Source organism: Plasmodium cynomolgi, chromosome 9, assembly GCF_000321355.1.
Source record: "Plasmodium cynomolgi strain B DNA, chromosome 9, whole genome shotgun sequence".
Classification (NCBI taxonomy): domain Eukaryota; phylum Apicomplexa; class Aconoidasida; order Haemosporida; family Plasmodiidae; genus Plasmodium; species Plasmodium cynomolgi.
Window position 1 is genome coordinate 1,946,336 of NC_020402.1, and position 16,870 is coordinate 1,963,205.

A 16,870-nucleotide genomic window follows, 5' to 3' on the forward strand; every position below is an offset into this window, starting at 1 on the left:
AAAAAAAAAAAAAAAAGGAAAATGTCAAATTGTTGAAGGTGTTTATTATTTATTTTTTTTTTTATCTATGTTATCACCCTTAGTACAGCTTTTTGCTGTGTGTTATCGGTACATAATATGTAAGAAGCAACTGCGTGTACACAAACGTACATAACTGACTCCTATCAACAGGGGATGATATCAGCAAAGGAGCCGCTTCAAATATAAGTAAGCACCCTTCCCAACTCGGTGATTAATCTTGTTTTCACTTAGCGGAAAAGAGGGAGAAAAGTAGGTGTAACTTTTGTATACCTTTGAAACGGTTATATTGTAAAGGATGTGAATTCTGTTCAGGTGATTTATATGGTCCGTATTGTACGTCTCATCGTCTGGTTTATGTGACAATATGTAGTTTTCTATTATGGACAAACCACTTAAGGCATAGCACGTATGATAATAATCAACTTTTTCCATCGGCTTGTCCTTCATGCCACCCTTATTGCTTTGAGAGCATACGAGCAAATAGAGCTTTAAGAAATTCATATTAAACATGACTTTTTTTTGCAAGAATTTATTTTTATAATTTTCAAAGTTGATTTGTTCTTTGTGTATTTGAGTTGTCATGGGGGGGTTCTTACTACTCATGTGATCCGATTTGGACGGCGCATCGATGCAGTCAGAGTGATGACTGCCCTTAGCTTTGTTACGCGTTTTGTGGTTATCCGCTGTGTCGATAGAGGGATGTTCACCTTTTGCCCCATTTGAACTGCTTCCCATTACATTCATTTTTTCAAAATTGTTTGGCTCATTAAAATTGGGGAAATCTGTGTTATCCACAATTTGGTCTCTTCCACGAATATGCTTTTTTTTATTTCCATTTTTGCAACTCTGCAGGAACTGCTTTAATATATGCATTTCGTTTATTAAAAAGAAAATGGATCCAATCCAGAATGAGTAGCAAGCATCCACTAATTTATTGGTTCTTCCCATAAACGCGCCCTCTAAGTTCCCTTGTTTGTTAATTAGCCAATGTACTAATTTATTCATATTCACTTTTTGAACTTTTCCTAGAATGCACAAAGTAGCTAAGGCGCAATAGGTATAACCTCCGTGACTTTCTTGAAATTTTTCACTTGTAAATCCGCCTTCGTAATTTTGACAGGACAGAATATATTTTTCCACATTTTTTTTTACTTCATTAGTTAGTATGTGACACATGGAACATACTGCTATAGCACAGTAGGTGCCTCTCATGTCTATCTCCCCATTTTTGTGTAATCGAAATGAACCATCTTTACATTTTAACTTAAGGATATAGGAGTGTAATTTTTTTTTATCTAGAAAGCTTAAAAAATTATTTTCGTCATCGTGTAGGTATATAAACACACATACCGCCGCGTACGTAGTCGCTATGTGGGTATACTGATTTAGTCCACCTCCTAAGGCTCCATTTTCGTTTTTTATTTTATTTAAATAGACGAAGACGCACTGTTTTATATAACCAAAGGTGGTCTTGCCTAACTTCTGCTCAATCTCCAAATCGTTATGTAAGATGTAGATAGTGTGAATACACCAATAGAAAATCCACGGCTTCGATGCTTCCAAAAAGCTCAACCTTAAATTTTTTACGAAAAATATATCAGTGCAGAATTTGAAATGCTTCTGCTTTTCTAGATGTACATTTAACACGCTGATAAATTTGTTAAGCAGAACGGAGGATTTGTTTAACTGGAAGTGAAAATTTTCAACAATTAATGTGTCCTCTTTAATGAGAGCATTTCTTAGTTTAGAGACGTCCCGAGGATGGTTGCTCGCCGAGGGTAGGTTTATATCTTTTGCGCCTTCTTCTGGCAACATTTCGCTTGAGTAGTGGATAATGTTTTCTGGCAATATTTCGCTTAAGTAATAGGTACTGTTTCCCTCTTCATTTTCCCCGTTTGCATCATTTGCATTGTCATCGTTTGTGATTTTTTGAGCGCTGATGTTGGTAGTAGACCATTCTTCATTCAGAGATGGACCTCCTTCTACCTTACTTTTGGCGTCTAAAGGGGGGCATCGTTCTTCTGTATTTTGTCCTCTCTTAGTTTTTTCCGCCGTACTCTGTGTGTCACCCTCTTGTTCCTTTCCCCTAATGCACGCATTTTTAGTATCCTCCGTTTGGTGCCTTTTTTCAAAATGAGATGGGTTGTTTGAGCACCTGTGTTTATATGCTCCCTTACTTGAAGACGTCACAGCACGACTAAATTTTTTCTTCTGAATGTATGTGTGTATCATCTCAAAGGTGTAATGCCCCTTGGTAAAGAAGGAACTAATATCGTCAATACTTCCAACGTTATCGAAAAGGAAGAATAAAATAATATCTGAAATTTCTACAGTGAGACTATTTAAAAGCATATCAATGATGTTGGAAGAGAAGATCTTATAGTAGATGCTTAATATTTGTTCTTCTACCTTCTTTTTTTCCTTTAGCGTTTGTGTATTTTGGTTGCATTTTAAATTAAAGTTGAAAAAATGTTCGGACATATGGTTATTATTTCTTTCGTGAGATGATTCTTTTTGAGTATTTTGTTTTTGGAGAGATGCCTTATTGGGTCTGTCCTTTTTTAGGGGTACACTGGTGACACGGTTTATATTGTCATCTATGTTGGGAGAGTCGTGGGAAGATGAACTGGAGGTCTCCATGAAACTCTTGTTAGCATTCGCACCCCTTCCTTTGAACTCTATAGATTCGAGTTTGTCCTCCTCTTCGCCATTATCAATATGTGGAGTGTCTCCTTCTTGCGCGTGGGCTTCCTTAAATGGGAAAAGGTTCGATAGTTCTTCATCGTCTTCACTAGAATTTGTTAAAATATCGCTTAATTTTTCGGAAGAACTGGAATGATAACACTCATGAGGGATGTCATCTTTGCAGTCTGCGTAGCTTTCTTTGCTTAAATTAAATATATAATTAAATAGCAGCTGTATGAGCTTTTCTACCTGGTTGTAAAATTCATCGTTTTCAAAATCTGGCTTGAAGCCATCTTTTTTTTTTTCATATTTTGTTAACTCGAATAGTAGCACTGCAAGGTGTTTTTTTTTGTTGTACCTTAGCGTGTACGTGTCACCGGAATTCATCTTCGGCTTGGCCTCTTTTTTGCTTGCTGCGCTTGTTTGTTCTTTGTTTATTTTTGTTCTCAGTCGCAGCCGCTTTGTGCAGAACGGAAAGTGCAACGCATGGTTTCTTTAAAAGGAAGTTCAAAATGAATGAAAGTACAGTTGAAAGGTAAAAGTTGTGTATGCCTTAAACGAGTTGGTTGGAATGAAATGTTGCCGTATAGAAAAACATTTTTTGTGTTTTTTTTGTTTTTGTTTTTTTGTTGTTTTTGTGTTTTCCTCCTTTTTAATAACCAATTGACGTGCTTATTTTACCCTTTTGTGCAGACGTGCAGTACGACAAAATTAAACAAGCTTTTACGAAAAAAATCGCAAGTGCCCGGCATGTTTAAATAACATGGCGCGGGTTATGCGCAAAAGTGGGAAAAATATGAGGAAAATGGAGAAAATGAAAAAAATGATAAGGTATAGGAAAAATAAAAAAAATGATAAGGTATAGAAAAAATGAAAAAAATTATAAGGTATAGAAAAAATGAGGTGCATAATGAGAAGTGTTAAAAAGGATAAACCAGCATTTAAAGAGTGTATAAACAAATCTTTAATAATTAAAACAAAGTGGTTAATTCGTTAAAAAAAGGGGCACATAAACGTGTACTTATTCTTACAATAAAAAAAAAAAAAAAAAATGCAAGAGATTCAAAATATTAAACAGCATTTGTATAATTTTTGAAAAAACATTCCGGTGTAAGGAAAAGGATTAATTATTTTTTACTGTATTTTGGGTACTTATGTGCCTATTATTTTGTTTCATCTCATATCATTCCATTCGTCCTTCTGCCAATTTGTAAAAACTTGGCGTAGTGATAGCTCCTTTTTATCTTAAAAGTGTAACACGAAAGCTATTTCAGGTCTTCTTTTTTAAAGAAAGTTGGCCAGCATAAAAAAGGTTCCCTTTGCAATGAACTTGGAAACTTTCGCATTTTCACAAATCTGTAAGAAGATACGTGCACATGTGGTGTACATAAAAAAGGTGTATATTAACTGGGGTTAAAGGGAGAAAAGAAAGGGTACACAAAAATTGTGCAACCATGGCTGCATCACGTGGAAATGTAGTAAATTTTTTCCCTTTTGCGTTCGTACGTCAATGTAGTATTTAATGATATCGTTATTATTCGTGCAGAGGATTGCATTTTCCTCTATGGCCAGCTCGACAAACAAATCTGTATCTGCAGTGTGGGAACAGGAACAAAAGAGGTATATGGAGAAAATGCAAAAGTAAAAGAAAAAGTAAAAGAAAATCATTTCTTATAACAAAAGGACAAACAGCATGGGGGGGGGTGAGACACCCTTTCTTTTTTACTCAATCAGCGCAGTTACCCTTTTCATCCATGGTTAGCACAGAAGAATCTTTGTTTTATTTCCAATTTTAAGGAATCCGTCTTTTTCTAATTCCTGAAAAAAAAAAAAAGTGGAGGAAAAGGGGATAATTTGAACGCGGTGCATATTCCTTTAAGGGGTACCCAACGTTTGAAAGTATAAAATGGATGAAGGGATGTTACATGTAGGTACATACATGTGTACGTAAGCGCTACCTTAAAAACGAATAAGTGGAAATCTCCCGATTCGATGATATTATTTTCACATAAAGGTATGTCATGGTACCACCAGTGGGGAATATATATCTGAGTCGCGGAGAGTTAGAAACGTGCATTTTGTTAGAAGCATGAAGATGTGTGCGTTTGATGTCTGCTGGACGTTCCGCTTGCGCTGGAACGTGTGCGCGTTGACATGTGTAGTGCAAAAATGACTAAGTTGGGTGGTAACTCTCTACAAGCTTATGTATTTTCATATATGCAGCTACAAGCGCATGAATGTATGCGTGTGCAGGCACATAAAATGTGTGCCTCTTTTGGATTGTTCATTTATTATTTTATTATTATTTATTTTTTTTTTAAATACAATTGGTCGCATTTGGCTCTTCAGTAGGGACGTAACGGCGTATATCAACCGGAAGATGGACAACTTCGTTTTGTATTTCACCAAGTAGGAGTAGGCATCATTTACCAAAACGTCAAAGTTAAAATTTTCTCCGTCAATATATCCATCCATTCCGGAACATATATTTAGTGCATCCAGCACAACACACTGTTTTAATTCATTTGAGTCGTTTAAGTAGTTCCTCCATGTGAGCATCGTGTGATATTTGTTTTTTTCTATTATGTCTTTATTGAGCGTGTCGTTATTAGTTCCCCTTGGCACCTGCTCATTTGCATGATCATTTTCTTCCTTTTTTTTGCTTTTCTGATGATTTTTTTTGGTAATTTTTTCATGCTGGTGGGCCTGATTGTATATATGATTATTGTAGCTTGCCGTCGCTTTACTATTTTTGTAAAAATAAATAATCTCGTACGAATACCTTAGGAGGATAATATCATACCCTCTCAGTATCCCATACTCATTACAATCTAATTTTTGGACATTTTCATTCGGGGAATGTTCTGTTATGTCATTTTGTTTGCTAATAAAATTGGCAATTTCTTTTTCCTCTGTTGTGTGGGCTTAAAAAAAAAATAGAAAAAAATTGTGGCTCAAAAATGTCGTTAATATAAATCATACTTTTTATGTTTTGATTTTTTAAATAGTTTAGAATTTTCAGTTCGTTTTTATCTATTTTGCTGTTTGTGTTTATTTCTTCTTTGTGCATAACTATTTGTTCTATGCGCTTAAATGCATTGTGGTTAAAACTGGAGGTGAATTTTTTTTTCCTATTCCTCCTATTTACCAGTTTCACTGTGAGAGTTGACTGCACCAGAAGTATGTTACGCTTGTTATTTATGCCACTACTGTTTGAGGGGGTGGCCATGTTGTTAAGAATGTAGTAGGAGTAATTCAATATTTGGGTTACAAAGTTGTCCAATTTTAACACCAGATTTTCGAAGTAATAAAACCATGTGTAATGGCGTACTTTTTTTTTCATGTCTTCATTAAATATTAACTCTTCGAAGATGTAATACATGTTTTGATCATCATTTGTACCCTCGCGCACGTCGGGTTTGGGGGTACCGTTATGTGATGCACACTTCTGCTGGTTTGTGTACTCCTCACAGTTTTTATTTACTTTTGCACTTTCGTATTCCATAATGTTGGTTACATTTCCCCCGTTTTTTTTTACACCCTTTTTAGCGTTTTCGCTTTCATTTTCATTGAAAGGGTTATTGTTTTCCTTATTGCCTTTTTTTTTTTTTCTGGTTTTCACTTTTTTTTTTCTTTATATCATCATACATCACAGAGGGTTATATTTTGAGTGCGTGTTTTTGGGGGAGTAGTTGTATTTTTTTTCCTTTAACCCTCTGCGTGTTAAACCTATTTGCTTAGTTCTATGCGGCGGTTGATTTTTTGTAGTTTGTGTTACACAATTAGGGAAAAACAAGGAGCGCTTTGGGGAAATTTACTTTTAAGTGGCACTTTTTACACGCGTGAGAAGTTTTTAATGTTGCGTTGTTCCTCTCACTGCATGAAAATGTGCGACAGTGGGGTAACGCGGCTCTGAAATAGGCACATGAGATTCAGTTGAAAAAAGGAGAAAGGGGAGGTGGAAGCGCGTGTGTAATTCTTCTACACGTGCGTATACATGTATATTTATGTAAATACATGTATGTATATTTTGATGGAAGCGTAAAAGTGCCAACATTTCAGAAAATGAAGCAACTGACTTTACCCCTTTTTTTTTTTTTTAAGAATTTTTATTTTGCGGCTGCGCGAGAGGTGTAAATTAAATGCTAGTACATGTATAAATGTATACCCCCTATTGCAGGCACATTTATCCTTCGGAAACCAATTTTGTTATCGTCCTAGTGCCCGTTTACGTTTTTTAAATTTAATTTTTAAAGAGTCATAAAATTTGAAAGGTTCGTTTTTATATACAGTTGCGACCGTGACTCACGTAGCACTGCTTGGATGATACACCTCATTTTTTGCGCTTTCAAAAAAAAAAAGCAAAGTATGTATTTGTTACATACACGTACACGCGCTTGCATTTTGTGGGATTATATTAACATGGCAATTTTTGCTCGAATTTACTTATAATTTTACATCTCTTCGTGCTCCCCATTGTGTAATTTAAATGGCAATTTTGTAAGAGATCATCCATCCGAAAAAGAACCAACAAGGAAAAAAAAAAAAAAAAAAAAAAAAAAACGCGACAATTTTGAAATGTTCAGAAGGAAAAATCAAATCAACAGCACCTTTCCAGAGAATTTTATTTTTTGTTTCCAAGAAAATTCTTTCTTATTCTGTTCGGAGGAACATTTTGAAATATTTAAAACGTCAACGAGGTATTAATCAAATCGGGAAACAACAACGCAAGTATTTTCCTTTCATTACAGAATGTACTCAAAAAAATATGCAGTCATGGAAAAAGAAGAATTTTTGTGTACATAAAGGGCTCCATTTAGCATAGTAAAAATAGCGCTACATTTATTCCCCTTACAGAGGAAGATATAACCCCCTTTTTATGATTACAAATAATTTCACCAAAAGGGAAAATAAATAGCAGGCTGATTCTATACCGTTTGAGCACATTTAGAATGCGCCAAGTTGCCCAGGGTACTATGTAAGATAAATGATATTTATGTAAAATGCAGTTAAAATAAAATATAGGGTGAGAGAGCAAAGATTAGCAAAAAAAAAAGTGGCACAAAAAAAAAAAAAAAAAACAGGTATTGGCGAAAAATAACGAATAAGGAAAGACAAACCATATTGAGTAAGGCACAACGCGAAATTTTCACATACCTGATCGCTTAAGTAAATAAAAATGTTGAACAGAACACGGAGGATATTTTTCAGCACAGCAAAAAGCAGCAACTTGTACTTAACCATATCTTCGTCTAGTGAATCCATATTCAGAAATCAAGTAATTAAAAGGGCTTCTTTTCCAGGTTCTCGAAATAGGAAGCAGAAATTTAAAAAAAGGCGAATCAGTAGGAAGCACGCCTAGTGGGTTTATTTATTTTATTATTTTTATTTTATTTTATTTTTTTTTTGCAGGAATTGAAGGATATTTCACCATAACAAATAACCACAGCCCCCTAGTTACGTTATTAAGAAATGGAATAATTACTGTCGAATTTGACGAGAAGGAAAAGAAACAGTTTTTTATATCAGATGGCATATTTATATATAAAAAAAGTAATGACAACAACAACAGCAACAATGCTGAAATTGTGGGGGTTGAAATTGTGCCCCTAGAATATTTAGACAAAAATAAAACAGTTAAGGTTTTGCAGCAGATGTGCGCAGTAAATGATGCTACCGATGACAAGTGGAGAAAAATCAAGACCATGTTGGGGTAATGTAGGCGCGTTGTCGCGTGCGGGTGTGCGCACGAATTAATATGTAACATCCGTTATTTGCGTAAAACGTAACTATCACTTTAAATATAAGTACAACATTTTATTCTTTATTTTATTTTTTTTAGGAAAGAGCTGTGCTCGTCAATCCTTCGAGTCACCTCGTGAAAGTAAAAAGAGCAGGTGTCTTTTTGCATGCATGTTAGCAAGCTCATAAATGTGAAAAGGCTCTGCATGCGCATTTAGTGTTAGGGTTTTTCCACAAATACTGCACAGAAGCCGTTGTAAGTAGAAATGCCATTTTATAAAATTGATGTAACAAAAAGTAATAGCCTAGTTGCGCACATTTCTTGTGTGTATATGCACATGTTCACGAATACATAATGCACACATTTATGTATCTAGCTGTTACGAAATTTTTACAAATTGGCGTCACAAGGTGGAATAAAAAATGTAAGAATAAAATGATGCCGTTTTGGTTCTTTTTTTTTTTTTTTTTTATAATCAAGTTTATTATTTTTTTTTTTTTTATATGAGTAGTGAGTGAGCTGTTTTTTACAAAAATTAGAACTTTAGAACTAAAACGCGTATGGTGCAACATGCGTAAAGGTTGAGACAGATAAAAAAAAAAAATTTGCATGTACTGCTACAAGAAAGGTTATCATCTTCATTTTGAGGCTCATTAAAGCTTCTTTTAAAAAGAAATAAACTCAAAATAAAGGTAGTTCGTGTAGCTGTTTTGAGCGCAACCATTAGCCGAAAGGTTTATTTTAATTGTGTTGGAGGTTTATTTTATTTTGTAAAAAATTTAAAGCAACATTAAGAAGTGGCTCGTAAATGTACGATCTGTGTGTGTGTCTACATCTTATTGGTTAACTTTTTATTTCACTATTTTTCCATTTTGCTATTTTATTTTTTTCTTCTTTGCTTAAAAATTGTTTTCACCTTTTAATCCCTTTCAAACGTTTACTTGACTTTTTTCTGTACTGATGATTCACGCGAATGTGTGTTGCTCGCTTGTCCGCGTGCCTAATTTTTTAAAGGAACATCAAGATGCTTCAGCGTGCCATATAGAACAGTATGTTGCTATATTTTGCATCTTAAACGTGTACCCCCATGTGTATATGTACACAATACACACGTAAATGTGCTTGCATATTTGTGTGGACAGTTAAGTGAATTCTTCTTGCTTCCAAATTTTACGTTGTAAAGAATTCTCCTGGGAATTCAGAATTTTCCTGAATTTTTTTTTAACGAATTTTTTTTTTTCCGTTCTCTACTAGTGTACAGCTAGCTATTTTTATTTTACTTTTATTTTTTTTTCTGAATGGATCGGTTTATCAAATTTTTAAATGCGTTTATTTGAATTGTCTTTAAGAAAAAAGGAAAGAACGGTTAGAGTAATTTGTGTATAGATCCTTCACACTTTTTAAATTTTTCTTACTGAATGTAATTGGTGCTCATTTACCATCAAAGATATTTGGCCTGGTTCTCCAGTGCAAGATTATATTATGATTATTTTTTCTGTATAGTAGAAGTACGTATATATATATATATTTTTTTTTACACCCTTTAAAGAGTGGTTAAGATGACGCTGTACGGTTTTTTAGCCCTTGTGGCATTCTCTTGTATTTGTAAAGCGAGGAGTATAGCGAATCCTCAGAAGGAGTTTATGGACAGATTTGACATAGCCAAGAATCACATAAACATAAGGTGGTCTACAAATGGTGTGTTAGGAAAAGGGGACTATAAATATGATATAGGTAAGCAGAAAAAATGAAGAAGGCTGATTCTTTGCTCACGAATAATATGTACATGCGTCTGCTAATATTTTTGTACATGCCAATTTTGTGCCCCGAGTCACGTTAGAATATATGCCCCCACATATTTCTATGTAACAGTGTGAAGTTCTTTCCGTGTTCCATGCGCATTGTTAGTTTCGCTGATGTTTATGGAAAATAACTTTTTTTTCCTCCCTCCTTTTAGATGATGAAGAGAATGCAAACTCTAAGCTTAGCACAAAGAATATGACAGAAACCTGCCCAAACCATGATGTCCAAGGAATGTACAAGGGTAGTTGTCCCGATTATGGGAAAACATTCGTAATGGATCTAAACGGAGATGAATATAATGAAGATTTTTTAAATGAAATTAGTTTCGGTTTGTTGAACATGAAATTGAATCTTTCAATAGAAATTCCATTGGAAAACAGTGGGATGGCCATGTACCAAGGTCTCTTTAAGCGTTGTCCTTTGGACGAAAATCATAGTTTGCTGATAAAAAAGGAACAAGAATATGATATGTGTTTTAGACGAGTTTACAGTCATATGCAATCCGCTAGAAGAAATAAAAAACATACGTTGCGGAATAAATATTCACACTTTGGATGGCACGGATTAGGAGGTCGACTCGGCTCCAATATGAATTACCCTCTACATGATTATAATCCGTCGGAAAGTCATGAGACTAAAAAAATGAGCTTCCCAGGCTTAATAAAAGATTTGTCCGACTGTTCTATTTATTCCTATTGTATGGGTCCATGTTTTGACAAAGATTTTGATAACGAATGTTTTCGCAGTTTACCTGTCGTTTTTAACCACAAAACGAAGGAGTGCGTTATCCTAGGAACACATGAAGGAAGTAGAAGAAGAAATTGCCTGTCTCAAAATTCAGATGGTTTTGAGAGATGTTTTGTGCCAATAAAAAAGGAAAGAGGGAAAGAATGGACCTACGCATCGTCATTTTTGCGTCCAGATTATGAGACAAAATGCCCTCCAAGATTTCCATTAAATGATACAGTATTTGGCTACTACAATGATAGTACTGGTGAATGCAAATCTGCTGTAAAAAATGATCATGAGAGTTATAAAACAACTTTCAAAAATTGTATTGAAGGATTATTCAATCATCTTGAGAGGGATAGCGAAACTCGCAGAGATAATTTCTTATGGGGGGTTTGGGTTTTGGAAGGTAGTTCCAAAAAATTAAATTCCATGAATGACATTGGAATGTGTTCCATTTTGAAGAAGAAACCAAATTGTGTCTTGAAAAAGGAAAACCACTATTCCTTTACGAATCTGACCGCGAATTCTTTTGATTTCGATCAAAATATAACGTATCCACAGGTGGAGGAGATGCATGAACAGGACGATGAAGCGAGTAAATTTGGAAAAGCCGCATCGGAAGGAAGCGAAAAAAAAACAGATTTAAGCGAAATGGATAAAAGGAGGAAAAAATCGGGAAACGAAGATAAAGAAACAAAACAGACAAAAGAATATGGAATTTTGGAAAAGAAGAAGGAAACAAAAATAAATGAACACTCGGGATTAAGCATGAAGAATCTTAACTATATGTTTTCCATGCAAAAGAGTCACGAATCAACACATCCAAATAAAGACGATTCTATTTTTAGAAGCAAGGGTGAACCTATAAGTCAAATGCTTGAACTGAATCAGTCTTCCAGAAGTTATTTGCACAATCCAGGTGTTCGTGGCAGAGGAAGATACCAAACTTCGTATGTGAACTCCCCGACAATAAATTACAGGTCAGCTTCTCAGAATGAAGCAAATATCAATTCCGAATTGTCGAAAAATCCTCAAGCTAGATTTATGGAAAGATTCGATATTCCCAAAAATCACATTTTTATCAATTGGAAAAAGGAAGGAAATTTTGGAGAGGGTAATTTCAAGTATGATGTTTTATTGAATAAAACTGCTGGTGCCGCACAGTCATTATTAATTGATGATTATAATGACGTTTGTCCAAATCATTCAATTCCAGGGAGGGCACAAGGAAGTTGCCCTAACTATGGAAAAGCTATCATTGTTGAAACACTTGAAGATAAAAATAAAGATATTCATTTTAATTTACAATTTTTAAATGAAATACATACTGGGTATCTGGGCAGAAAAAGCAGATATAATTTCGAACTTCCATATGATAAAAGTGGAATAGCTATGCATCATGGTTTTCCAACATCGTGTCCAATAAATACGCAAGAAGAAAAGTTGTTTGAAAAAATGGATGATTACAATTATGATATGTGCAAGTCTACCGTGTTTTCATCTCCGTTCTCCATGAAGGAATGGGATCGCAAAAGCCATTCGTTTAAGTATTATGGCCTTTATGGTTTGGGTGGTCGACTAGGTTCGAGTATTTCAAATTATGCAGGAAATAGACAAAGAGGTGAAAAGCGTACGAGTAACATAACGTTACCAATGAAGAATCCAGGGTTAATAAAAAACTTGTTCGATTGCTCTATATACTCCTATTGTTTAGGACCTTGTATTGAAGACACGTACAGAAATAAATGCTTCCGAAATTTACCAGCTTATTATAATCACACAACAAATGAATGTGTCATACTTGGTACACATGAACAGGAAAGAAGCAGTAATTGCAGAAAGGAAAAAAATGACTTAAGTAAACCCAACTGCCAAAAGATCAGAAAAACCTCAGATTCTAAGGATTGGACATATGTTACATCATTTATTAGGCCTGATTATGAAGAAAAATGCCCACCTAGATTTCCTCTCAATTCCAAAAGTTTTGGGATCTACGATGAACAAACAGGAAAATGCAGAAGTCTCGTCAAAAAACAAAATTTAATTAGTATTCAAAATTTCGACGCCTGTTTAGAATATTTGTTTATCACCTCTCCAAAAGATTTATATAGTAGTATGATAGGCAAATACTGGGGGGTTTGGATTGCAAAAGAGCCGGTTAATAAAGATAATATGTTTACGGTTAGTGGGGAATGCTACTATATATTTCAAAAACCAACTTGCGTCATCCACAAAGAGAACCATTTTTCATTTACATCTCTCACAACAAATGACATTGATTTTGATCAAAACTTTAACATAGAACCTGTGGAAGAATTGATTGAGCAGAGAGGTATAATCGATTCAGTTAAACAGGGTAACAATAATAAATGGGCTAATGCTAGGAAGCAGCTAGAGGAAGACAAGGCGTTAAATCCAACAGACTTTGACTTCAGTGCTAAGCATGACAGTCGTGCAACAGAGTCGAAGGAAAATGAAGAAGAAATAAGGGTAGAGGAAGCAAGAAGGGTTGAGGAAGCAAGAAGGGTTGAGGAAGCAAGAAGGGTTGAGGAAGCAAGAAGGGTTGAGGAAGCAAGAAGGGTTGAGGAAGCAAGAAGGGTTGAGGAAGCAAGAAGGGTTGAGGAAGCAAGAAAGGTAGAGGAAACAAGAAAGGCAGAGGAGGCTAGGAAGGCTGAGGAAGCTAGACAGGCTGAAGAGGCAAGGAAGGCAGAAGAGGCTAGGAAGGCTGAAGATGCTAGAAAGGCAGAGGCGGCTAGAAAGGCAGAGGCGGCTAGGAAGGCTGAAGCGGCTAAGAAAGCTGAAGCGGCTAAGAAAGCTGAAGCGGCCAAGAAAGCTGAAGCGGCCAAGAAAGCTGAAGCGGCCAAGAAAGCTGAAGCGGCCAAGAAAGCTGAAGCGGCCAAGAAAGCTGAAGCGGCCAAGAAAGCTGAAGCGGCTAAGAAAGCTGAAGAAGAAAGGAAGGCTGAAGAGGCTAGGAAGGTTGAGGAAGCTAGGAAGGCTGAGGAGGCTAGGAAGGTTGAAGCGGATAGGAAGGCTGAGGAGGCTAGGAAGGTTGAAGCGGATAGGAAGGCTGAGGAGGCTAGGAAGGCTGAGGAGGCTAGGAAGGCTGAGGAGGCTATGAAGGTTGAGGAGGCTAGGAAGGTTGAAGCGGATAGGAAGGCTGAGGAGGCTAGGAAGGCTGAGGAAGCTAGAAAGGCTGAGGAGGTTAGAAAGGTTGAGGAAGCTAGAAAGGTTGAGGAAGCTAGAAAGGCTGAGGAGGCTAGAAGGGCTGAGGTGGCAAAAGTGGAGGAAGACGCAAAGAAAAAAGTGGCGCATGAAAGTAAAGAAGGTGTGGACGAAAAGGATGATAGCAAGAAAAAGGATTTATTTTCGCATAATGCTATAAGTATTGAGCAAGAAAAAAAAGGTAATTTAATATTGAATGACAGTAAAAAGACTGAGGGTTCCAAGACGAACGGAGTTGCTGATTCATCTAATAACAACAGGGAAGAGTCAAAGGAGTTTCAAAAGCATAAGTTCAATAACAATAATATTTCTGGTGAAAATGGAAATTCTGAAAGTAATTCGAATCCAGAAGCATATAATGAAGAAAATTTCGAAGAGGAAGTCGAAGAAGCGAAAATGAGAAAGCAGCTTGACGATAAGAATATCGGGTCGGAGATTCCAAACAGTAATTATGCACCAAAAAATTATGAATCCAGAGATGATAAATTAGATAAGGATGAATATATAAAGAGAGATGCTAAAAAAACGCGGGAGGAGATAATAAATTTATCCAAAAAAAATCCATGTACTGTTGACGTTTCTTCAGAGTTTTGCGATTATATGAGGGAAAGCATATCTTTTGGTAATTGCTCTGATGGTGAGAGAAAAGGACTGTGTTGTTCAATTTCAAATTATTGTTTAAAGTATTTTAGTTATAGTTCAAATGAGTATTATAACTGTACGAATGAAGAATTTGGCCACAGGGATTACAAATGTTTTCAGAAGAGTACAGTTTCAAGTATGTTCCGTTGACATTGAAAAAAAGGAAAAAAAAAAAAAAAAAAAAAAATAAGGAAATAAACAAACAAATAAATAAACACATACATACATAATTTGCTCGCTAACACACACATGTGCACATATACAACTGTCTCAATTTCTGTGATTAACTTCACTATATGTATTTTTACCAAGTTATTTTTTTTTACAGACGCGGTTTATTTTGCTGGAGCAGGAATAGTACTGATACTCCTGCTTGTCATCGGTTCAAAAGCTACTCTGGGAAAATGGTAAGTAGAAAATTAAAAAAGAAAAAAAAATCACTTATAGTATTTGCTACCCCTCTTAAAAAAGACTTTCTAGTAAGAATGAAGACCTTTTTATTGCAAAAAATTTGTATATATTTGTTTATTTTTCTACCTAGGTTTAAAGAAGCTACCTTTGATGAGTTTGATGAAAATTATGAAAAAGTCTACACATTAGCAATGATAAGTAATAGTTCTTCAAAAGGCAGAAATGTTTTATGATATCAAAAAAGTGCATAAAGAAATAATGTGTGCACGAAATGGGAGCGTTATTTTTCCAATTTTTGCTTAATTTTGCTTAATTTTTTTACTTTTTTTTCAGCCAAGGAACAAACACAGGAAGTGGGGCCGTTAGATTTTTCCGAGCACATGTCTGATAAATGACATTTGTTTTGACCACCCCTTTTGTGCATCCTTAAACTGCTCAAACTTCGTGTGAAATATTTATTCCTGTAAATTTCTTCACACTTTTGCAGTGATTTATACAGGTTAATTATTTGAGTTGTAAAATGTTATGCCGAATTAACGTCAAAACTGAAACATATTATTTATATTTTAAATGATAAATATGTGTACATAAATTTTGTCCAATGCACCGTTATCGTTTCTCTCATTTTGAACGATGAGGAGTGTGTTTACTTGAATTTTTTTTTTTCAGTATATTTTTATGTGTCCGTAATTTTACAAAAGTGAATAGAGAACATTCCACACTAAACTTCAATATAATGAATTGCTTCTTTTTTGGAAAAATAGCTTCACGAAATAGTTAGTAAAAATATTAATTGTTGTGAATAAAATTCTTTAATAAATTGGAAGTTGTCCTGTTTTTATGAAAACAAATGTAAATATAACGAATGTTGTAAATCGGTTTTAGTTTATTCATGTCTATGCTTGATAAAGTGAAAAACACAGTAGGGAAAAAATGGTGTGAAATTATTCCTCTTGGAAGAAGGGTGCGTATTTATTACGTTGTTGATGAAGCTATAATTTGTGCAATTGGTTGTTTACTTTTCCAATGTTCTTTAGTTAGTGTTAATTTATCATAACATCGCGCACTTCAGTTTTATTTAAGCACAGCGCATTGTTAGCGTTTCTATTTCACCCCTTGCGGAAGGTCACAAAATTGCATTTAGCTAAATGTACCTTTGCATGATCCAGGGTGTGTTAAATAAGAGGAAATTCGTTATTTCATTTATTATTAAGGAAAAAAATAAAAAAAAATCGTATTTAAAATAACGCAAAAAAGGAGGGAAGTAAAAAAAAAAAAGAAAAAAAGAAAAAAATGTCAAACAAAATAAACAATACAAATTTAATATATAATGGCGCATGAAAAATGAATACGTTAAATTTAAAAGTTCCTTTCGATGTCGTATTTTCAAATATAGTGTTATAGGTCCTGCTTCGTTTTATTTAATGAATAACCCATATGTATCTCTTACAGTATATTAATGTTTTTTTTTTTTTTTTTTATAAAAGCAAGGGTTAAAATACAAAAACATATAATTTACGCTAGAAATGACAACTTAAAAAAAAAAAAAAAAGTCAAAAAATGTACATGAAAGTGCATCCATAGGTTTACAGTTTTTGTGAATTTAATTAT

At 34.7% G+C, this 16,870-nt stretch overlaps 4 protein-coding genes across 4 annotated transcripts; 2 read left to right on the forward strand and 2 right to left on the reverse strand.

Moving 5' to 3' along the window:
• Positions 1 to 181: 181 nt before the first annotated feature.
• PCYB_095270 (farnesyltransferase beta subunit) lies at positions 182 to 3,199 on the reverse strand (the record flags this gene model as incomplete). Its single annotated transcript, XM_004222642.1, has 1 exon — positions 182 to 3,199. A coding segment is annotated over one exon (3,015 nt), but the record flags the coding sequence as incomplete, so codon positions are not given.
• Positions 3,200 to 4,464: 1,265 nt separating this feature from the next.
• On the reverse strand, positions 4,465 to 6,211 carry PCYB_095280 (hypothetical protein; the record flags this gene model as incomplete). The annotated part of the gene is made up of 4 exons (XM_004222643.1): positions 4,465 to 4,524; positions 4,665 to 4,754; positions 5,032 to 5,630; positions 5,689 to 6,211. The coding sequence occupies 4 exons, from the start codon at positions 6,209 to 6,211 to the stop codon at positions 4,465 to 4,467; spliced, it is 1,272 nt and encodes a 423-aa protein (XP_004222691.1).
• A 1,075-nt stretch (positions 6,212 to 7,286) lies between these two features.
• PCYB_095290 (hypothetical protein) lies at positions 7,287 to 8,423 on the forward strand (the record flags this gene model as incomplete). The annotated part of the gene is made up of 2 exons (XM_004222644.1): positions 7,287 to 8,009; positions 8,119 to 8,423. Exons 1-2 carry the CDS (start codon positions 7,886 to 7,888, stop codon positions 8,421 to 8,423), a joined length of 429 nt encoding a protein of 142 aa, XP_004222692.1. The 5' UTR covers positions 7,287 to 7,885.
• A 1,585-nt stretch (positions 8,424 to 10,008) lies between these two features.
• PCYB_095300 (MAEBL) lies at positions 10,009 to 14,998 on the forward strand (the record flags this gene model as incomplete). The annotated part of the gene is made up of 2 exons (XM_004222645.1): positions 10,009 to 10,183; positions 10,407 to 14,998. 2 exons carry the CDS (start codon positions 10,009 to 10,011, stop codon positions 14,996 to 14,998), a joined length of 4,767 nt encoding a protein of 1,588 aa, XP_004222693.1.
• Positions 14,999 to 16,870: the final 1,872 nt, after the last annotated feature.